This window comes from Syngnathus typhle, linkage group LG6 (assembly GCF_033458585.1).
Source record: "Syngnathus typhle isolate RoL2023-S1 ecotype Sweden linkage group LG6, RoL_Styp_1.0, whole genome shotgun sequence".
NCBI classification, from domain to species: Eukaryota; Metazoa; Chordata; class Actinopteri; order Syngnathiformes; family Syngnathidae; genus Syngnathus; species Syngnathus typhle.
In genome coordinates, this window is record NC_083743.1 from 16,557,453 (window position 1) to 16,582,331 (window position 24,879).

At 42.8% G+C, this 24,879-nt stretch overlaps 1 protein-coding gene across 8 annotated transcripts in view; it reads left to right on the forward strand.

Moving 5' to 3' along the window:
* Positions 1-2,630: 2,630 nt before the first annotated feature.
* LOC133155021 (kinase suppressor of Ras 1-like) overlaps positions 2,631-24,879 on the forward strand; it is a 94,590-nt gene continuing 72,341 nt past the window's right edge. For 2 of the 8 annotated variants that reach the window (XM_061279952.1, XM_061279955.1), the window contains exon 1: positions 2,631-2,839. In XM_061279952.1, coding sequence (XP_061135936.1) covers positions 2,765-2,839 — 75 coding nt within the window. In that variant the 5' untranslated portion in view covers positions 2,631-2,764. Of the gene's footprint in view, positions 2,840-12,924; positions 13,096-24,879 lie in introns of those variants that run through there. The other 6 variants (XM_061279954.1, XM_061279957.1, XM_061279951.1 and 3 more) reach the window with 5 other exon arrangements.

Consider the following 24,879-nt stretch of genomic DNA (forward strand, 5'->3'; position numbering starts at 1 on the left):
CACAGAGACTGTCTGTAAACTTCGCGCGTTCTTTGGACGTGATAATGCCCCGACCGCAACAACAGTTTCGCATTTGGGGTGACGAAAACCCTGGAGTGATCCAAGAGCACGAAATGCATCCCCTACGAGCCACGGTTTGGTGTGGTTTTTGGGCAGGAGGCGTAATTGGCCCCTTCTTTTTTTGAAGATGATGATGGAAATTCAGTTACTGTAAATGGCAACCTTTCTCGGGACATGATCACTAACTTTTTGTGGCCTGCTCTGGAAGAAATGGATGACGGAATTGATGAAATGTGGTTTCAGCAGGACGAGGCTACCTGCCACACATCCCGGGAGACAATCACCTTGAAAAATTCCCTGAGCGTCTGATCTCACTTTGCGGCGCCGACCAAGAATGGCCTCCGAGGTCATGTGAACTCACACCTTGTGACTTCTTTTTATGGGGATATGTGAAGTCACAAGTTTACGTGAACAGACCTCAAACGATTACCGAACTGAAGATGGAAATTCAACGGGTAATCGGCAAAATCGACAGGGACGTCTGCAAAAGAGTTATCGTTAATTTCAACGATCGGATGACTGCCTGCAGAGAAAGTGGAGGTGGACATATGCTCGATATCATTTTTCATTATTAAATCGAAGTATATGTTGAATGAAATTAAATAAATATTTTGAATTTTGCATTGATTTTGGCTGATTTATTGCATTTTTAAAAACTGCGTACTTTATGAAACACCCTATATAAACAAGCTGTGTCTGACCCTGTTCGTTCAATTTCTGTTGGACCGGTAGTGCCTGCTTGAAGGCAGCAGAAGGTTAAAAAGGTGATGTGTGAGATTGCTGTAGTCACTTCTGATTGCCTCCGTTCTTCTGAAGCTGAGGGACATGAATATGTCCTTCAGGGGTGGCAGCGGGTAGCCGATGATCCTCAGCGCAGACTTGGCCACTCTTTGGAGCATCTTAGATCAGCCTCAGCATAGTGATGCAATTTGTCAGAATACTGTTGATGAGCAGTAGAAAGTTGGGATCAATGTTTTTCCCAGGCACCCTCAGGAATAACATACAAGGTCCAAAGATGGTTGCCATTGATGTCAATAAGGATGCTCTGTATATACACTACATGTACATGTACATACACTAAGAGGTTTTTTATTTGTCCTGATGTCAAAAGTTGCATTCAATGGTATGTGGATCGACTCTTCACTGTTTCCGCATGAAAGCCGTTTCAACAAGTAGAGGAAAAGAGTCATTGTTGTTATGGGCTCTCAAGGCCAGGAAGATAAGAGCAGTAAGCAGAGTAAAAGTCCAACAGTTGTAATAGTGTTCAACTGAGTTAACCTTTATGCTTTTATTGAAAACAAGCTGGGACTGTCCGTGTGTTCATCATGTTTCTTTTGAAAACAAGCTGGCAGTGTCTGCCGCACGGCAATGGCTTCCGCCTTTCACTCAATGCGTGTACGCTACTGCAACAGGGGATTTTCACGAGGGTATCTTTGCACAAAAACGGCCATACTCCGTCACGAGCTCGCATGCAGGCAGGTACCACTGTAGCCGGCGGACCCTAAAGGAGGGGGTCGCAGGAGCTAAGTAGAGACACGAGAAGACTAGCGCGTGAATTGTTCATCTTTCAGAATGACCAAACTTTGTCTTGAACAACGAGCTTGTGCTTAATTTTTCACACATCGCCATTGACAAGAAATCAGTCTTCCTCGTTCCGTGTCGCTGACTTGGACAATAGAACCCTCTGCTGGTCACATCGCGTATTACAGTTTACCATATACTATCATAGCGGGGGACACAGAGGCATGAGCAGGAATAGAATATTTTTCTAAACAAGATGCCTGTATCATGAGGATACATTTTCCCATCTCCACCCAGCTGGTCCGGGAAAATACGCCTCTCAGAAAATACCTAATATGCTGTACATTAGATTAGATAGAAACCAATAATTTAGCCTAATGTTGCCACCTTTCTCGAATTTACATGATTTTCCTGGATTTTCATGATCCGTCCCGGAAAAAAAAAATCCGGGACACTGAGATGTCATTCAAGAAGTTCAAACTCCAGTGTTTTATCTGTGCTTACAGAAAAGAAACAATATGCTCCAAGTTCTTTGAAACTCCCTCATCAGTATGTAATCATTAGAAGTCTGACACTATTTTACAAAATATTTCAATTTGCGATCAGTCTTCAGACCTGTGTTGTTCTTTGCAAGCATGGATCAAGGAAGTCTAAAGCAGATGAGAGGTAGAGTAGTGGATTTGAGTTGACGGCTGTGTCAAAACAATCAATAAAAACTGTAATGGTTTATTTAGTTGTTTATTGTCATTTTCATTTTTCTTTCTCGTAGTTTTATGGTGTTCACTGTATTATATATTGTTGTAAGCAGCTACTGCTATTTTGGTAAAATGTGCAATTTTTAATAATAATTAAAAAAATGATAATGTAGCATATAGCTTCTTTGCCAGCATTGCTGTGTGACGAGAACTAAACTAAACTAGAATGTGCTGAGTCAGCTGCTCTGCAATCCTCTGTCCCTGCCCTTTACGCCCTCTATACACACCCAAAACCAGACACGCGCGCGCGCGCTCACACAATCACACACACACGCACACACACACACACACACCCACACCCACACAGCTCGGCAGTCTTGACAGCTCTTTGTAAACAATAGAGAATACGGAGGGCAAGTTTGAAGTTGTGCTGCAGGTTTTTTCCTGACTGCGCTGAGAAGGAGACGACAGGTGGCTGGGAAAGGCTGATGAGAAATGGAAACACTCATCATACTGAATGGGACCTTCACCAAATCTCAGTACATCACCTCCAGGACGCTGAGGCAAGAACAAGTACCTATTTTAGATAAACATAATAACAACCGTATGTATGTATATAGTATACAATTCTGGATACATGGGAATACTACAATCAAGTGTAACAATTTTAAAATGTAATAATGTGGTTCGATTATTATTAAGTTCAATATGGTACAACCGTACATTTTGTGGGTGGCTCGGTGGCGCACTAGTTAGCAGAGATGGGGACTCGAGTCACTGTGACTTGGACTCGAGTCGACTCGAGTCGCTGTTTTGATGACTTGTGACTTGACTTGACAAAAATAAAAAAACTTGAGACTCAACTTGGACTTGGAAGTTAAAGACTCGGGACTTGACTTGGGACACAATGACGAATGACTTCATTGTTATTTAGTTTATGTTTTCAGTTTGAATATAAAATTAATAATACATTTAAAAAACACGGTAGGAGCGCAGGCTGAGAATGGCGTTGTCATGATTGGATCGCTACCCTGTAAATCAATCAGTCGTGCCCTCTCTACCTACCTAACGTGTTTATTGGAGAATCTCGCCCCTTTATATCAGACATGCACAAACATATCAGCGGGACGGGACCGCGAGTCACCACCTTCGGCTATCGTAATTATCTTTATGACGGCAAAAGACGGACAGCACAGTGCAAGATATGCAACAGAAACATTTCAGACAGCCAGACGACAACTTCAAACTTTGTCCGTTTGAAGTTTGTAGAGCTCTGGTGTCTCCAGATGTTACAGATGAAACATAGAATTTTCTAATCCTCTTTAATGTGTCAGCAGACGTTCATTTGTTTAGATTGAGCTGTCAATCATTGTATGAGGTAATTTCTTGTTTGTTTGATTCCATGGTGTATTTTACTGAATATCAGTAATTACAGTGCAAATCCAAATTATTGTCATATTTTGTAAACAGGTTAGACACATTGGACAATGATGGTTACTTAAAGTTACTTATATCTTGTCTTTTCACGCTACTAAAATCAGATTCTGCGGGTAAAATTGCAATAATAAGGTGACTTGACTTGGACTTGACCTATTTAAGGACTTGACTTGACTTGCCCAAGAAGAAAATGACTTGGGACTTACTTGAGACTTGAAGGTTAAGACTTGAGACTCACTTGAGACTTGCACATATGTGACTTGGTCCCATCCCTGGTAGTTAGCACGTCCACCTCACAGTTAGGAGGGTGCCGGTTCGATTCCACCTCCGACCCTTCCTGTGTGGAGTTTGCATGTGCTCGCCGTGCCCGTGCGGGTTTTCTCCGGGCACTCCGGTTTCCTCTCAAATCCTAAAAACATGCTTGGTAGGCTAATTGAGCACTCCAAATTACCCCTAGGTGTGAGTGCGAGTGTTGATGGTTGTTCGTCTCCGTGTGCCCTGCAATTGGCTGGCAACCGGGTCAAGGTGTCCCCCGCTGACTGGCCGATGACTGCTGGGATAGACTCCAGCACGCCCGTGTTCCCTGTGGGGACAAGCGATATAGAAAATGGATGGATGTATCTTTTACACATGAAAGCGCTCAAAAGGCTGTATTCATCATAGTCAAAGAAACAAGAAATCATCAGCGATTTACACTGATTTATACCTTTATTTATACCATCTCTCATAAAAGAGACTCTAATATCTCCATATATGGGGTGAGATATGATTCAAGGATGCAATGATTTTGTAACATTTTTAACGCATCGTCAAATCAAAATCAATATTTCCATTCGAATATGTATACAGTAATCCCTCGTTTATTGTGGATAATTGGTTCCAAAAACCACCCGCGTTAAGTGAAATCCGCGAAATACGGTCACCCTCTCATCTGTACTTTTTAAAAAAAAAAAAATTAAATATTGAAAGTATAAACATTATACGTATGTGCGTGTAACATGTTAACAAGAAGTAATGGGCAGGCTAACGAGTTAGCGGAAAGATGCTAATTTGCGATTGTGCTAACACACGAAAACGGACCTCTACAGGAGTTTAAACGATCATTTGGAGCAATACTACATTGTCCTAAAGGTTAGACACGTGATCGTTCATTTCTCTTGTTAGGAGACCAACTGACATCGTCAATGACTCCTACACCACTGTAACCGACATATGTACATGATACATGTGGTATCGCCTGAAAACGGCCTTCAAAATAAATCACCCTACCTGAAATCAAAGCACGGCTGAATAACATAAATAACATGGAGAGTTCTTAACAGATACTGTAAATATGTTTTTAGAACAACTTTTTTTATTATAATTTTTTATAACAAGGTACAAGTGTACATACTGTAAATATGTTTTTAGAACTCTTTTGTAGAGTAATCGCGATAAACGAACCGCGATGTAGCGAGGGATTACTGTATGTTTTTTTACACCACAAATGTATATTATGTACTGAAGCTGGTATTTTTGTTTCCTTTTCATCACAGTAGTATATCTTAAAGAGGAAGTCATCCCCAAATTTTTCTAATATGTTTTGTGCAGCCCACAAGTCTAAACACAGTATTCTGATTAATGTTTTCTTTCTGTAATATGAGTTAAAAAGGCAAAATCCACCTGTTTTTATCCATCTTCGGAGGCGGCCATTTTGCCACTTGCTGTCGACTGAAAATGACAAAACCAGGTCTCAGGTCACAACCAATCACGGCTCAGCTTCAGCATACCAGTGAGTCGTGATTCGTTGTGAACTAAGACCCGGCAACTGTGATTTCTATGATGTCATTTTTAGTCAACAGCAAGTAGCAAAATAGCTGCCCCCTGAGATGGATTAAAACGGGTGAATGTTGCTACTCAACTCATTCCACAGACACAATATTAATCAGAATGCCGTGTTTAGACGCGTGGGGGCACATACAACACATTATTGTAATGGAAATTTTGGTGTTGACTTCCACTTTAAAGTAAATGCGCATTAATTACTATTCAAAATACTTTATTTATTATTGATTTGTTTTCATCGATTTATTTTCAGTCCTCAAAACACTTGCAGTTTCCTTTGCAGTTCACATTATTGTAGTGTTTCTGCATACAACAAATAATATAGGAATTCATACTGACACAAAATAATTTGAGACGTATTCAACGTAATGTTAAATACTATTGTAACATATTGAGACATATATTGTATGATTGAAACTAATGATAATTCCCATTACTACATTGACTCAGAAGTTTCAGGTATATGAACTTAAAGCGCAATAGGACAAAATAAAGTCACCCTTTTGGTTGCGCTGGTGACATTTATATACAATACAACATCATAGGTATAGTTGTGTTTGAACTTTGGCAGAGACCTGTGTCCTGACCAACATACGTCGTCATTCGGTAGCAATATGAAGCGTGGAGCGGAGGTTTGTCAAAATCAAAACATATCTAATACTAATTAAAAAGAAAATCTGAAAATGTACTGGTTCCACTGGCACGAGTAAATGAAAGATTTACTTGCACTGTCTCAGCATGGATTCATTCATAGATGATCAAATATTTTGGTGCCATTTGTCAATGCACAAAAAAGCCAAACCTTACTAAAATGCACTAAACTGCCCTGAACTAAGCAACAGTTATTATTGTTGTTATTTGCACTTCCCTTTGGACCATGTGAACTGGACTGTGTGCTTGCCATAAATCGCAGTAGCCTATTTTTTGCTGTGTTTAGTTAAAAAAAAAAATCAACTACATATTTTTATGGGGAGTAACAAAATTGTCAAAAGGACTTACTTAGACTCATGTCCCATTCTCAATCATCTGCATGTGCATTCCTGTCTTGTAAAACTGTAGGAGAGGTGAGTACTGCCCTCAGGGCTTTGCCAGGATCAGGCGTGTTCCCACAACGTTTGCATGACTTTGACAGTTTAGTAAGATACACAAAGAGGTAGGGATGAAGCTGGGGCGAGATCTAATAATACTGTATGTTAGCAGAGTCTTCCCTTTCTGAATAATCTTTTACCTCAAAAAGGTGTGGTTATTGAACATCTTTTGGTGGCTCCTGTAAACACTTTAGTGCAGGGGTCTTAAACTCAATTTACATGGTGACCACTGGAGGTAGAGTCTCGGGTGAAGCTGGGCCGCAGTTTTTTTTTTAGGCTCGGGAAAAAAAAGTATGTTAACAAATGTAAGAAAAATAATTAGCAAACAGTAATAAATAAATAAAATGCTAATAAAACAATAGTAATACAGCAGATATAGAAAACTGGAGGAACCACATATAGTTGCTGACTACTGAAATTTATCGATCGATCAATGGATGGGCAGTTGGTCAGGACAGGCGGCATTCAGGCATAGTCAGTCAGCAACGGGGAATCAGCGCAAGTAACAGCGCAGAGGAACGAACAGGTAGCATACGGGGACAATGTGACAAGGGTGTGACTGATGTGTGATGTTTAAATAGGAACTGGTTGATGAGCAGGAACAGGTGTGGGTGATTAACTCAATAGAAGGGGCGTGGCTGTGAATGAATGACATCATGGTATCCAAGGTGACTGATAGACTGTGACAGATTTACCGGCTGATGATAGGTGGCACGGCACGGGACAATAATGCGTGCCGGACTATGGCAAAAGTCACACTTTTTGCCCTATTACTCTGTGTAAAACACACAGAAAATTAAAACAACTGTTTTATTTTTGCTTTATCAAACATTTTTAACAAAAAATAAATGTCACTTTATTCTTGACCTCCTAACTTCGCTTGGTGAGGGGGGGACCGCATGCTTTTGCCATGCTCCTTTAAGATTTCGAGTTTCATTTTGATAGTCTTAGGAGAAATACTCGAATACACTATAATTATTTTTACACTGCAAACGCGCCGAGACGAACAGGGAATTGCAGAGTGGCTGGTGCTTTGGTTTGGTGCTCCCAAAAAGACAAAGTCGAATCAGCACCGCATACAACCATTTATATCAAAATCACGGACCACACAAACATTAAACTTTCATATTAAAGCGAGGGCCAGAAACTATCATCCTGCAGGCCCTAATTGGCCCGTGGGCCATGGGTTTGAGACTTCTATTTCAGGGTCATAATTTAAAAAGTATCAATTTGCACTTGTTATAAAAATAAAAAGGGCTGTTGCCTAGTGGTTAGCACAGGGGTGGGCAAACCTTTTGACTCGCGGGCCGAACTGGGTTCTAAATTTGGACCGGAGGGCCGAACCAGGAGCAGATGGACGTAGTGTTTGTGTGAAGTAATATAGGCGACCTGTAAAGGTCATTGCATAAAAGATTTTGGCCTTTAGTAGGTAGTAAAACTTGGATATTCCAAACAAGTTTTTTGAAAACAAATGCATTTACAGCATTAAAAAAAAAAAAAAAAAATCACTAAAAACCTGCTATCAATGATTCTCATAAAATACGACACTATTATTATGAATAACAATCTCCATCACTTCCGTGCCTGCAGGTCAGATTAATGAAAGATGTTTATCTTATGAGATCACATCAAACGGCAAACATTCTGACCAAATATATCATCATCTTGAAGAATCGGTGAAAGCATACATCCAAATAAAGTAATCAAAATGGCAACACGGTGAGGGGTATCTGAAAATCAGAGCAGAGTTTTAACTCACAAACACCTGGTAACAGAGGTGAGGAAACGGGAAACACTTCCTTAAAGTAAGCCTTAAGAACTTTACAGGTTAAGATTAGTCGCAAACAGGTGGTGCATCAATGTCCTTGAGCATCCTGCATTGTTTGAAAATGAGAATGGTCGCTAGTTTCAATCCCTGCTATGTGTACAAATCATATTCAAAATGCATTTTTTTACAACAAACTTCAGAGCCTCCCCTTCATTTTCAGTGGGAACAGTGTTGTTGGTCTCCCTTTTTTGCTAGTGCGTCATACTCTGGAGTAAAATTTGTTGTGGCAATTCTTAGGAGAGATCCGAGGTGTTGGTCCGTTTACCTCGATCTGTGACGGGTTGATGTTGATGCTCATGTGGCTGAACGTCACGTCGCGTACGTCAAGCCAAATTGGCCACTCTTTTTTAAACACTCGGCACTGTGTCCACCTTGCTTTTCCTTGGGCGACTCATTTTAATTGAAGGATTCCAGGGGAAGGTTTGTGGGTGGCTTTAGCGTAAAACTGTATCTGAAAGCTCAGCGCGCGAATTACAAGAATGCTGTCGTCACAGCCCACGCTCTAATTTCGGGACTGATACAAATAGAGCGCGAGTGCGCCATGTCCGTACTACTGAGTACGTACACGCACTTGTGAGTGTGCACCGAGCTTTCTGACACGGCTTCCGATAGTAAAGCCGCAGGCGAGCGGTTTCCCATCTACTGGGGAAACGCAGTCATTGCAGGCAAAATGACCAAAAATGTCTAATAATACAATTTATTCAGGGTTGGCGGGCCGGACGTGGCCCGCGGGCCGTAGTTTGCCCACCCCTGGGTTAGCACATCAGCAAACAATGATTGTTGCTTGCTCCAAACAAAACAAAACTAAGAACCTAAGTTAAAAACAGGAAACAGTGCTTGCTAACTCTCGAAAAATAAAATCATTTCCAGCCTGATGAAAATATTATTTGTGTATACATATGACTGTTTTCCTAAAAACGTATGTGATGTCACAAAGTGAGGCCCTGTTCATTTTGGGTCTGGCGGGGCTCGTGCTTAGAGTGCCATGTATAAATAGAGACTGAGGCCAACTCACTCGACAGGTGCCATCTTGTAGCCAAGCCTGCGTGACGCACGCTATGAAACAGTCCAAGCCTGCCGCCTTACCGATGTGCGTTTCTTTCCTACACCCGAAAAATTATTTGAATTCCATCATGAAAATTGCTGTAGATATGGACTGGAAGGTGGCTTAGCCTCTGGTTTATTTACTATATTTCCTGGTTAGAACTAATGAGCAGGTATGTGATTCAAAAAGAGACAACCTGCAAGCCTCCAATCATTAGAATACATTCAAAACCCCTAATAAAAACCTAACCGATTAATACCTAAATTAAATTGCTTGTGCACAAGTGTAGGCATGTGCTAATCGTCAGAACCATGGCTTACATAAATAATAAATAATATTGTGTTATTTGTTTATTTATTATTTATTCATCATTCTTTTTATTAATTGTTTGTGTCTTCTCGTTTTTATTTTGTGTCGTTTACTTGTATGTCTATCGTGTACTATGTCTCGTCACCGTGGAATAGAGAAAACGTAATTTCGGTTTCTTTGTGTCTCTTGACATGTGAAGAGATTGACATTAAAGCAGACTTTGACTTTGACTTTGACTTACATATGCGTATTAATGCTTCAGACGTGACTATGAAACTAATAAACTAATAGAAACTAAAATGACAGCTTGACACAAAGACTAGACTAAAACTAAAACAGGTTGCCAAAAACAAGACTAACTGTGAGACTTGTAATAAATATAAACCCCATTCTATCGAGGCTCATCAATGTCGAGAACCTCTGGCCTACGACACATGAAGAACTGCCTCATTCAAGGACACTAGAAATGGACTATTCTTATACTTGTACAAAAACAGGGGGGATTGTTCATCTTATTTTCATTTATTTCACATGCTAAATTGTTCTGTCCTGCCATTATTGTTTGGTAATACAAGTAATTATGTTGTAATTATTGGAGCCGGAACGTAGCGGCATGGATGTATTTCTTTACATGTTAATAAGGGTAAGCGTGTGTGGGTAGAGCTGAGTATGTAGTTGTGTCACTAGTGGAATGATTGATTAATACCACCCTTGTCAACCGAGAAGTTTGTTTCTTTGATGCAGGGATAGAGAAGACTGGGTGCAATTTCTGTTGACTGCTTGTTTTGTTACCATATTTTTGTCCAAAACTGCAACTTTGTTTCTATTCATTATAACATTTTAAAGTACTGAAAACTGAAATAGCTGCCTACAAACTGCAGTAATGGCCTTCAAGCTTCAATCTTTCAGCGTCCCAGACAGAGCCATGCGTTGTCATCTTCGTCATCTCGTTTTGGTTGACGAAAATGAAGAAAGATTTGAGCATATAGTTTTTATTTCAAAGACCACATTTAGTCTCGTTTATAATGGTCAACAATTAGGCATTACAGATTTAATTATAGTTATTGTCACATGACCACCATTTTCATTTTGTCTCGACTTGTCTCTGTCACGTTATAAAGTCTTGTTGACAAGGATGTTTTGTCCCAATTTTAGTCAGTAACAGCAATAATGCTCATGGTCAAAAATTGTTCATTAACATAAACATGAACAATGTAATAATTCCATATTTGAACTACACACCTAAACTGCAATATTGTTACTTATTTAGTCACTGCTTACGTTTCCATTCTGCTTACTGCTTGCTGACACCATTGATTATAACCAGGGTGGCTTGGTGGTGCAATGGTTAGCATGTCAGCCTCACAGTTAGGAGGGTGCACGTTCGATTCCACCTCGGGCCCTCCCTGTGTGGAGTTTGCATGTTCTACCTGTGACTGCATGGTTTTTCTCCGGACACTCCGGTTTCCTCCCACATCCCAAAAACATGCTTGGGAGGCTGATTCATCCATCCATTTTCTATACCGCTTGTCCCCACGGGGGTCGCGGGCATGCTGGAGCCTATCCGGGCAGTAGGCGGGGGACACCCTGAACCTGTTGCCAGTCGATCGCAGGGCACACAGACACGAACAACCATCCACACTCACACCTAAGGGCAATTTCAAGTGCTGAATTGGCCTACCAAGCATGTTTTTGGGATGTGGGAGGAAACCGGAGTGCCTGGAGAAAACCCACACGGGCACGGGGAGAACATGCAAACTCCATACAGGGAGGGTTAGAGGTGGAATCGAACCGGCACCTTCCTAACTGTGAGACGGACATGCTAACCAGCGTGTCACCGAGCCGCCCGTGGTAGGCTGATTGAACACTCCAAATTGCCCCCAGGTGTGAGTGCGAGTGTGAATGATTGTTCGTCTCTGTATGCCCTGTGATTGGCTGGCAAGCGGTCCAGGGTGTCTCCCGCCTACTGCCCCATCACAGCTGGGATAGGCTCCAGCACGCCCACGAACAACGTGGGGACAAGCGGTATAGATGATGGATGGATGGATGGATGGATGGATGGATGGATGGATGGATGGATGGATGGATGGATGGATGGATGGATGGATGGATGGATGGATGGATGGATAATTATAACCATGTGCAAGCCAATTGGATGGAGATCCTCAATGATTCACAAAGTTAAATTCCGCCATATTGATACTTCATCTTGAGTACTGCCTAGCAGTCTCTGGGTGGTTGGCAGCCAATCGCAGGGCAAATATATACAAACAACCATCGCAATTACACCTACAGTCAATTAGGAGTAGTCATTGGAATGTGGGAGGAAACCGGAGTGCCCTGAGGAAAAAACACATTCTTTCATCATAACCGATTATTTTAATGACTTTGCTCTGTTAAGATCTGCTACATTGGCCACTGTACAGGAGGTGTCAGAGACAGCTCATCTGACTGAAGCATCGAGTAACAAATCTTTCACGTTGAAAATTAATATATTCAAGTTAAGATCGCTATGGTGTCGAAGCTGCGTGTACAAATAACTCCTGTTATTTCAAAGACCAAGACTTGTTGCGGATAGAGCAAGAGCATGCGCAGGACACAAACCAATGACTCGCTCGAACGAGTAACACATGTAAAAGAATGGTTTCTATGACACAATTTTTATTTTATTTTATTTTTTTTTAAAAGGGTTATCGATATAGTATATGGCGCTGGGTGCTTAGAGAGGTGGAATGAGCAGGAATGTTATAAGGTAAGGGAATGGAGGAAAACACCAATTTGGGCTTGCATAATCAGCATTTTAAGATGGCTAAAACCTAGAAAAAAAAAAAGGAGATTTTGCATGAAATGGGTTCTTTAAATTAATTATCAATTGTATGGTAATATCCAACCTGACAGCCCTTACACAACCCAAAAGAACTGAAACCACAACTGACAGGCCCAATACTGAATAAACATCAACCTGCAAAATCTGTGTTTTATTTTATTTTATAGAATGCCCTAAGTGCTTCCCCCTAGATGTATGGTGTTGGCATTGTCAGGTAGACAAGGCAAATGAAATGAATGGCTATCCAGAAATAGGAGGAAGGGGGGTAAGGAACAATAGCGGGAGGAGATTGGTAGGAGGGAGGGAATAGACAAACTGGGAGTGTGAACAGTCGGGAATGCTGGTTGGACTGCTGTCAGTATGTTTCTGTGCAGCCGGCTGCACAGTGGATTACTTTGAACAACACCTGGATTACGAGAGCAGGCTCTCTGACGTGCTGTTGACATGGTAACGTAATTCGAGTACGAGAATCTGTTCTGACTATAATTTGCGATCTAACGTTCAAAGAAAGTATTTATATCCCTCACTTTTTCCGTCTTTTTTATTAGAAATAGTTCCACTTGTGCCGCGCAACAGTTGCGCGTGGTCGCTTTTGCGGCGAGTTACTGCTTGATCAGATCTCGTACCTTTTTCACTAGTGTCTGGCAGAAACAATACTTTTTAAAGACATGCTATCTGCTTGTTAAATTGAGGCATATATTTATTTACACGTTGGGAAATAACAAGCACGTGCCTGTTACTGTGGACTCTACCCCTCCCATTTAGGCTGTTTCCTTGGTCTGTTTACCTGGACGTCTGTCTTGATGTGAGTGCGAGTGTGACAAAGAAATGACAATATTCCTGGTAAAAGAATGGACGTTTGGTAGAAAAACAATATATTTTAGAAGAGCTTTCATTCTCCCCTGTTGGATTCTGTACTTTAGTCATATTAATTCTGCTCTCGCTTTGTTAGCTGTAAACACAAGCATCCAAGGCATGCCCAGGCACTGCCCAGGTGGTTGGTATGTCTCAGCTATTTCAGTGTGAGGTGCAAAGTCTGATTTGCATTTTTTTGCTTCATATTATCTGCAAAACTCTAAATGTCTAGAACAGAGGTGTCAAAACCTTTTTCAATGAGGGCCACATGCATGAACATATAGGAAGAGGTGGTCTACTTACTAGTCAAGTCAAGTCAAGTTTATTTGTATAGCCCTAAATCACAAGCAGTCTCAAAGAGCTTCACATAGACAAACAATTGACAATTTTTCTCAAAGCATCCCCTGATCTTAAGCTCCCAAAAGGGCAAGGAAAAACTAAAAAAAAACTACAGGGGAAAAATGAGAAACCTTGAGAAGGGACCACAGATGGAAGGATCCCCCTTTCAGGATCACCAGGCTGCAATGGATGCAGAGAGGGCACATAAAATATGTAATATGAAAATCAATGAAAAAGTGGATGTCCAAGTCAAAGCGAAGAGCAGCCGGAGTTGCCCTCGATTGTCCTGGCAGTGTCTTTGAGGAGGGTAAGCTGCAGTTCCCTCATCCTGAATTGGTCCACGAGAATCCAGATACCCGCTGTCAGCCTGGGTGCCACCTAACCACCTCCCCAGCCGGGGAGGGGTGGGGGAAGGGGGCATGGGGAGAGGGAGCAAAAACAAACTCCAGCCGAATCGGCCACTACAGGTTAGTTAAAGGCCATATCATAGAAATGTGTCTTTAAATGTGTCTTAAATGTTTCTAGTGAGGTAGCAGTTCTCATATCCATTGGTAGGGCATTCCAAAGCTCTGGAGCCCGAATAGAAAATGCTCTAGACCAGGGGTGCGCAATACGTCGATCGCGATCGACCGGTCGATCGCCAAGCCACTATTGGTCGATCGCGTGATATAGATTTTCTTTTTGTAATTTTTATTTTTTTATTTTTTTTTTGCACTCGACACGTGTACAAACAATGGCGCTAACAACACAACACAAACACGCGAGCTTGCGAGTTCCCTCCAATTGTCAGAAACTTGTTTTTTCTCTTAAACTTAAGAAAGGGTATAAAAATGAGTGGGGCAGCTGGCCATACATAGTAAGAAGTATCACTTTCATAGGGAATGGGAGTAGGACTTTTTTTTCATATATATATATATATATATATATATATATATATATATATATATATATATATATATATATATATATATATATATATATATATATATATATATATATATATATATATATATATATATATCAGGGCTGTGGACTCGGTCGGATTTTTGCACCGAGTCCGAGTCCGAGTCCGGCTGTCCATTTTTTCTGTTAATTCATGTGACTGCTTAGTCTTTATTCAAGGCTAATTTAGATCAAATCTAAATAATTACAACAGTTTTGTGATGGCTTTGTCTTTATTAAACATATAAACGAATACAATAAACAGATACTTTCAAGTTTTAATCATTAATTACACCATTATAGCTCAGACATTTATCTAAACACAAATAATTAGTGACGACCCCTTATTTGGAAAGCGAAAAACCCATGTCGTACGGCGTCAGCACTATGTTGTTTTCAATAAAAACATGAAGAACTCACGTTTGCGCCAGTCAATTTTAATTTTTATAAAGGATTATTCTCATTTGATGTCTTTAAATTCATCCGCGTTCTGCCATTGAAGCGGGGTGCATTCAAAGACCAGTCGTACAGACGGAACACTCATTTACGTCACCAAAACGCAACAATATAATTACGTGAGCTCTTTGCATAAACCTCGATGCAAAGAAACTCCTCTTTTTGGGTGCAGGCTACAAGGAGTATATATTACAAAGGAGACTTTATACTTAATTGTGATCATCATTCATCCATCCATCCATTTTATTTTATTACTCAGGTATTTTCAAAGCAAATTAATATTGTTGCATTTATTAATTTGCTTTAACATGACAGCACAATATAATTAAAAGCTGACACGATAGCAATGTCAAACGTCTTCATTTAAGAAAAAGCCACACACGTTTTGTGATCAAATCTTTCATAATGAGAATGATTTGAGTGAATTGATTTTACAGTTTTTATCCCCCCTCCCCACCATCTGTCACTTTGCTTGGGACAAAAGGAGCCTTCAGAACTGAAATGTCTTCTCAATTATTCATTCAAATCAATTCACTCAAATCATTCTCGTTATGAAAGATTTGATCACAAAACGTTTCCGTCTGTACGACTGGTCTTTGAATGCACCCCGCTTCAATGGCAGAACGCGGATGCAGTTGCAGTCATGCAGTTAATATTACGGCTGCTATAATTCTGATTGCTCTCTTGTCTTTGACAAAGAACTAAAATTTCAAATTTTATTAAGTAATGATCAGACAAAACAGGAGTGTATGGCAGTACTGTTATATTTGAGGTTGCAAGTCCTCGGGATAATACCAGACCGAAGGTATTTTCATTCTTATGCGTCGCTGCCTGTATGGCTTGCGTAAAACCAAACGTATCAGTTAAAGTCTGAAACGTAAGTGGCTCTGACGCTAAATTCATGTGGATATTGAAATCGCCCATGATTATTATATTATCCGCATTTGTCACTAGATCAGCCACGAATTCTGAAAATTCATCCAGGAACCCAGAGTAAGCCCCGGGTGGACGGTAAATAACAGCAAGATAAAATGACGGTAAAGTCGTGGATCGGACAGTGAGAGCTTCAATGTTTTAAATACGTTTATCGAACGAGGCCTAAATCTAAGATCGGAGTTTGAGATGAGCGCGACACCCACACCCTTTTTTTGAGGACGCGCCACATGCAAGCTCACAAAATTTGGAGGCAAGACCTCATTAAGCGGCAGCAGTTCATTAGGTTTTAACCAGGGCTCGCAAAGACCAAAAACGTTTAGATTATGTTCTGCGATGAGGTCATTAACGAGAGCTGCTTTCGTATGAAGCGATCTAATATTCATAAAACCGAGTTTAGTGTAATCGGTCGATCAGGGTTCGTATCGATCAAAGGATTTTTAAACAAAATGCGAGTAAGATTACTAGAAATTAAGTATATAGCTGTAATTTTAGTGTATTTAAGATCGAAAAACCAATTAAAAGCGGTCAAATATGTTATATTGTTGAATATAATTAAAGGGCATGTAAAGACACAATGGGGTCCCAAAATGTATTTGATAAAGACGGAATTATATTTTTGAAAACTGTTGTGAATTTTTTAATAAAATTGCGAATCGAGGACTAATCGATGAAAAATCAATGGTTTGTATGTGATCGTTGAAGTTCATCCCGGAAATTGCCGAAGGGAGTGTGACGTAGATTATAGGAGGCCAAGCGTTGCCGAGTTACTTAGCCCATGAAAGCATAATGGCGGATACAGAAGTGAAAGCGATGTCATCTGACGAATCTCCCTCAGATGATTCTTCACCTTCTGACGAAAATGAAGACGAGTATAATTTCTTTCTTGGGGAACAAGGCTACCAATTTGAACCAGTGAGAAGTACCCCAGTGACTGAAGCATCGCAAAACGAAGGCGCGGAAGGAACAGCCGGAGAAAATCAATGGCTATATACTTATACTGATATTGTTTTGGGTGTCCAATTTAATACATTTTAAGAACGTTGCAAAGAAAATTTCTTTTAATAATATATTTGGTAACATATTTTTTTATAGGGTAGAAAACAGTAGGAAAATTAATTTTTAGGACTGGGAAAACCCATGAACGATTATTACTTTGATGTGCTAAATCTTATTTTCCCTTTGCAAGGAAATTGTATGGATCTTTGCGCTATCAATCGGTAAACAATGCGGGTAGTCCTATCATCTGCGTCACGGTACCATGTGATCCAGAAAGACGCGGTTCATGACGGGGGCAGGAAAGATCAAGAAATACACACAAATTGACTGCGTTTGCCTCACGAATGCAATTTTATTTCAAATTCTTTAATAATATTTGGATACAGGTGAATATAATCGAACATTCTGTGTGGTTTTTAAAACATGTTAAAGGTGCCTTTACATGCGCTTTAAATTAAAGGTTATATTGTTGAATATAATTAAATTCAAAAGGAGACCCCGTGGACGACCCAGGACGCGCTGGAGAGACTATGTCTCTCAGCTGGCCTGGGAACGTCTTGGGATCCCCCAGGATGAGCTGGACGAAGTGGCTGGGGAGAGGGAAGTCTGGGAGTCCCTCCTAAAGCTGCTGCCCCCGCGACCCGACCCCGGATAAGCGGAAGAAGGTGGATGGATGGCTAGATGGATGGATAATTAAATTCAACACTGCATTCTGATTCTACAGCTTTTCATGAATGTATCCTTATTGATTAATTCATAAAAGGCTTTGGTAGCGCATTCTCAGAACAGCAGCCTCAGATTTCTTTTTAGACATAAGATTTGCAGTACAGAGAAAAAACAATCAGAATCAGCTTTATCGACCAAGTTTGACTCCAGTTGATCTCAGCCTCTGTACGACATTTAAGCGACTGACAACATTCAGGCAACTAACAACATTTAAGTGGCGAGAGCAGGATGTTATTGCACAGTGGTGTCTCTGAGTCTCCATGAGTGGTGTGAGTTCATCAGAGTGACAGCCCAGGGGAAATAGCTGTGTTTGTCTACTGGTTTTGGCGTACAGCGCTCTGTGACGCCGTCCAGAAGGGAGTAGTTTGAACAGATTGTGACCTGGGTGAGAAGGGTCTGCAGAGATGTCACTTGCACGTTTCCTGGTCCTGGACAGGTACAAGTCTTGGATAGATGGAAGGTTGGTCCCGATTATCTTTTCCGCAGACCTGATTGTCCGTTGCAGTCTGTGCTTGTCTTGTTTGGTGGCCGATCCAAACCAGACAGTGATGAAGGTGCATAGGATAGACTGGATGATGGAAGTGTAGAAGGTCTTCAGCAGCTCCTGTGGCAGGTTGAACTTCCTGAGCTGTCTCAAAAAGTAAGACCTCTGCTGGGCCTTCTTCCGGATGTGGCCGGTCCATTTCAGGTCCCGGGAGATTGTGGATCCCAGGAACTTGAAGGTGTCTGTGGTGGGATTAGTCTTACTGAGGATGGTCAAGGGTGGAAGTGGCGAAGGGTCTCTCCTGAAGTCCAGTGTCATCTCCACGGTCTTGAGCGGGTTCAGCTCCAGGTGGTTTTGGCTGCACCAGTGGACCAGCCGCTCCACCTCCTTTCTGTACGCAGTCTCGTCACCGTCCCGGATCAGTCTGATGAAAGTGGTGTCATCCGCATACTTCAGGAGCTTCACAGAAGAGTCGCCTGAGGAGCAATCGTTGGTGTAGAACAGGGGTCTCAAACTCCAGTCCTCGGGGGCCGCATTCCTACATGTTTTCCAAGTTTCCCTCGTTAAACACACCTGATTCAATTATCAGGCTCCTGCAGAACGTGAGGATGAACTGAACGTCCGCTTCACAGTTCGGAGGGTGCGGGCCCTCCCTGTGTGGAGTTTGCATGGTCGGCTGATTGAGCACCTCAAATTGCCCCGAGGTGTGAGTACGAGTGCGGATGGTTGTTCGTCTATGTGTGCCCTGCGATTGGCTGGCTTACAGTTCAGGGTGTCCCCCGCCTACTGCACGATGACCGCTGGGTTAGGCTCCAGCACGCCCGCGACCCCCGTGGGCACAAGCGGTACAGAAGATGGATAGATGGATAGATGGATGGATGGATGAATGGATGAATGGATGAATGGATGAATGGATGAATGGATGGATGGATGGATATGGATGGTTCATCGGATCTTCATATTACGCCTGTATAAGCCACACAAAACAACTGTACAGATTTTGGAATTTGGTCCACACAAAAAGCGCACATTATTAAAAGACGCACCTTAGTTAGGCTTTTAAGTGGGCCTTATGGTGCGGAAAATACGGTACATATTTCTGAAAAGACTAGAACTCAAACAAAACACCAGGAAACAAACATGACAGCGACAACGATTCAAGACGGAAAGAAATGGGGAGACTCAGGCTACATTTCAGCTACATTCACACCGCAGGTGCTCTATTCGGATTTTTGGGTGAAATTCGATGTGTGTGTGTGTGTGTGTGTGTGTGTCTGTCTCAGTCCGTCTGTGGTGTGTGAACGAACCAGTCCCTAAATTGACCTGCATGCGCAGAAGAAAGAGACACTGCTACTCTCTCGTCCTATATCAGCGGAAGTAAATGTGGACTAACAAGCAGAGGTTATGGGCTTATCTTTTTGTTATCGCAGGAGCCGCATGGATGTCATTGCGTCAATGCCACACACAGTTTGCCTTCAACCCACATGCGTTATTTTAAAAATGTGTTTCACTGTTAAGTCTGAGGAAGTCACTACGGCTACAGCTGGTGTTGGTTAAGGCGAGGGCTGTCACATACAAATATTTTTGTAATACCGTCTTTTTTGCACGATAAGGCGCACTGGATTATAAGGCGCACCCTCATTTAATTTTTTATTTTAGAAATTATTTCATATATAAGGCGACCGGATTCAAAGGCGCATGAAATAGAAGCTATACTCCAACAGACTGAGGTTGACTAGGGTCGCGGTATCCATCCACTCATCATCATCGGTGGTTACTCGAAGCGAGTATGACTGTCCTCTTCATAGAGTCATCTACTTGTGGGTTATCAGATGGCTGTGGAGGCCAATCCACGATCCACATATTTTGGTGCAATATGGGCAGGGAAAAGTCAAGGTGGTTTGTGGTAGTGGAGCCTTTTTATGTCTTTCTTTGCGGTGCTTTCGCTTCGTTTCTGCGATGTTATGGAGTTCCATTTCATTATACGTATGTAGCTCCTTGTAAGGATTATTTCCAAGTGCGCCTGTCCAGTGCAAGGTGCTCCCAGTCATTTGATATGATGTGAAACTTCTTCAGACTGATTCTGATGTTGTCCTTGAAGCATTTCTTTTGGCCGCCGGCAGCTCGCTGACCCTTCTTTAGCTGTGAGTAGAGGATCTGTTTGGGAAGGCGTGTGTTGGGCATGCGGATGACGTGACCTGTCCATCGGAGTTTGTGCTGCATTATTGTGGTGGTGGTGATGCTGAGCATGTTTGCTTCCTCCAGAACGCTGATGTTGGTGAGTCTGTCTTGCCAACTGATCCTCAAGATCTTCCGCAGAGATCTCTGGTAATGTCCTTCCAGGGCTTTGAGGTGCCGGCTGTAGGTGGTCCAAGTCTCAGCTCCATACAACAGGGTAGGGAGGACATTAGCCCTGTAAACCAGGAGCTTTGTTTGGCCCTTTAAATCCCGGTCTTCAAAGACTCTTTTCCTGAGTCTTGCATACGCTCCACTAGCACAGCTCAGGCGATGGCTGATCTCTGAGTCTGTCATCTTTGGATGAAAGAAGGCTGCCAAGGTAGGGGAAGTGGTCAACAGTTTCAAGCGGGGTGTTGTCCACTTTTATGGTGGGTTGGGTAGATGGTTGGTTGGGTGGAGGTTGATGCAGGACCTGTGTCTTTGTGATGTTCAATGTTAGACCCAGGGCTCTGTATCCCTTAGCAAACACATTCAGGATGCCCTGCAGGTCCTCGGCCGGGTGTGTTGCGATGGCGTTATCATCAGCATATTGGTGCTCCATGATGATGGTGTTGGAGACCTTGCTCTTGGCTTTGAAGCTGAGCAGGTTGAAGAGCCTGCCATCAGTCCTGTAGACAATTGGGATCCCCTGAGGGAGCTCCTCGCCAATAAGGTGAAGTATTTCAGCTATGAAGATTGCGAACAGGGTTGGTGCAATGATGCATCCCTATTTTACACCAGTCCCGACTGTGAAGGGCTTGGACTCCGAGCTGCTGTTGGTGAGCACTGTAGCTGACATGCCGTCATGTAGAAGCCTCAGTATCCTAATGTACTTCTCATGGCAGCCATACCTTGCTAGTATACTCCACAGGGCCTGGCGGTCTACAGTGTCAAAGGCCTTTGTCAGGTCTATGAAAGCCATGTAAAGAGGCTGCCCTTGTTCACGGCATTTCTCCGGACGTTGGCGTGCCGTGAAGATCATGTCGGCTGTACCTCTGGATGGTTCGCCTATCCTCCAAACCTATCTTCAGGATCTTGCAAAGACATCGCATGTAGTACTGCTGCAATGCATTAAGGTATCTGCTGTAGGGGGTCCAGCGATCTATCCCGTAAAGCAGTGGGCAGAACCACTGCTCGGTAGACCAGGAGTTTGTCCCGGTTCTCGAAGACTCTCTTTCTCATCCTGGCAAAAGCTGCACTGGCACACCCAATACGGTGGTTAATTACATCACCAATGACAACTCTTGTGGAGAGAAGGCTGCTAAGACAGTTGACTTTATCCACATTTTCCAGCAGACTCTATCCACGTAATACCCCCACTATCTACAGGAGGGGTGTGCTGGCTGGTGGAGAATCTGTGCTCTGTTTTTTTTTTTAATGTTAATGTCAAGTCTCAGGAGTTGGTAGGCTCTGACAAAGGCATCCATGTTGTTCTGAAGTTCTTTTTGTGAGTGAGCAATCAAGGCGCTGTCATCGGCATATTGGAGCTCCATAATGGAGGAGATGAGCACCTTGGTTTTGACCCTGAATTTACTAGGATTAAGGAGCCCGCCATCAAACCTGTATATCAGCTGGACTCCCTCTGATAGATTGTGGCTGGTAAGGGGAAGGGCAGTGGAGATGAAAATGGCAAACAGGGTTGGTGCAATTATACAGCCCTGCTTGACCCCAGTGTCCACTTTGAAGGGGGCAGTTTCAGAACCACGGTTGCCAATAACGGTTGCGGTCATATCGTCATGTAGCAAACGCAAGACCCTCAGGTACTTGTCCGGACATCCGATCTTCGAAAGGGCGCACCAGAGGACCAAATGCCTTGGTGAGGTCAATGAAGGCTATATACAAAGGTAGTTGCTGCTCTTGACATTTCTCTTGCAGTTGACGGGCTGTAAATACCACGTCAGAGGTTCCTCTGGCAGGACGCAAGTCACATTGCGACTCTGGAAGGATCTCTTCTAATAGTGGCAGTAGGCGGCTCGCCAGTATCCAGTGGCAGTAGGCAGCTCGACAATATCCGGGCCAAAACTTTGCCTGTTCTGGACAAGAAGGAAATACCTCTATAGTTGCTGCAGACTGCCTTATCTCCCTTTTTGAAGAGACTGACAATCAGGGATTCTTCAGGGATTTCTTCTTTGCCCCAGATCTTTACAAGGAGGCTATGGACGTGAGAGAGGAGTTTCGGCCCACCCTGCTTGAGGATTTCGCCCAGGATTCCATCTCGTCCAGAGTCCTTGTTATTGCTTAGCCTCCTTGTGGCATCCAGGACCTCATCTTTGGTGAGTGGGCCGCTCAGATGCTCCATAGTACTCTGCTGGTTGATGTTCTCTAGCTCTACAGTGGTGTTTCAGTTCAGGAGTTCTTGGAAGTGTTCTCACAATGCTCTCGCATCAATGAGATGCCAGCATTTCGATGGGGGATGTAGCCAGGAGGTTTTAAACCTATTTCTCTGATGGAAAAGAGTATTGGTTATCACGACCAGTTCAGTACACTTTGAGAGTAAGAGGATTCCATTCTATTTGAGTTGGCCATCCCGAGTTGGCCTTTCCGACCTCACTACCTAATGTGCCAGAGCTTGTGATCTTTGCCAACACTGGCATTGAAATCTCAGAGTAGGAGGATTTTGTCTTCCTTTGGGATGTTTGATAGAACCTGGTCCAGAGTTGCATAGAAGGTCATCCTGAGTGCAAGGTTGTCGTGAAGGCACTCACAGCAGTGGCCATCTGAACGTGTGAGAGAATCAGGCGTAAGGTCATTAAACGCTCATTGATGCCTGTTGGAGATTCGGAGAGTTGGGAGATGAGCTGGTTCTTGATGGCAAATCCTACTACATGGATTCGAGGCTCATCTGCTGTTTTACCCTTCCAAAAGAAGTTATAACCTAATTTCTCCTCCTTCAGTTGCCCTTACCTGGTCAGGCAGGTTTCAGACAATGTAATTAATGTCTCAATTAATTTAACGTCTTTTGTTTTTGACCGCTATGAGGGGAACCCACTGGATGCAGTACTCCAAGGTTTTAAGAGGCAGACTAGTTTTAGGGCACCTTTTCAGCCCCTTCCTCATTACGGGATGAACAGAGTGGATCCGGAATAAGACTGCTCAGACATGGGTGCTGCTGTCGGGATGCTCTCTCTGCCTTGGTCCGTGAGCAAAGCGACTGAGTCAAGTACCCACCGCCTGTGTGCTATTGCATGGCTAGAAGCTCTTGACTGCATTGTCCTGCCTTACCATTTCCTTATTGCCATAGAGGGGTATAGGATGGGGCCTTAAGATGCGTGGAGTCTTAGAGTGGGGAGATTAGTGCACAGGCAACCACCAACACTGTCCTTGACAAAGAGAAGGCCAGGGTCCAATGGCATGAGGAAAACAAGACGATTGGCGACCTCCCGTTGCTGCAGCCTTCCTCCGCCTTTATGACCGTTGTGTGGCACCTTTGCAACCATCATTCACTCAATCCGTCGTTGAGGAAACTTGTTTTGGATCGCTCTTTGTCCTTACCGCCATTGGCGACCCTCCGGACGGTATCGGTCTCAGGTTCATCGGAGCATGTAAGACTCTACATCACGGCAAGGTGGCGATCCAAGGAGAGCATGCCTTTCCCTACTCATTAATCAGTGTGGTATTTAGATTTGTGATTTTATATTTGTGTATCCTGGGATCACAAACGAGCTACGTGAACGGTTGACTTACTACTACTTAGAACTGCTACCTCAGTAGAAACATTTAAGACACGTTTAAAGACACATTTCTACGATATGGCCTTTAATTAACCTGTAGTGCCCGATTCGGCTGGTTTGTTTTCCCTCCCTGTCTCCCTCCCCCCACCCCTACCCGGCTGGGGAGGTAGTTAGGTGAAACCCAAGCTGACAGCGGCTATCTGGATTCTCGTGGACCAATTCAGGATGAGGGAACTGCAGCTTACCCTCCTCAAAGACACTGCCAGGACAATCGAGGACATCTCCGGCAGGTCTTCGCTTTGACATGGACATCCACTTTTTCATTGATTTTCATATTACGTATTTTATGTGCCCTCTCTGCATCCATTGTAGCCTGGTGATCCTGAAAGGGGGATCCTTCCATCTGCGGTCGCTTCTCAAGGTTTCTCATTTTTCTCCTGGTAGGGTTTTTTTAGTTTTTCCTTGCCCTTTTGGGAGCTTAAGATCAGGGGATGCTTTGAGAATAATTGTCAATTGTTTGTTTATGTGAAGCCCTTTGAGACTGCTATGTGATTTAGGGCTATACAAATAAACTTGACTTGACTACTACCTACTTCCTACTTAAGGATTCCATCGTCAACTAT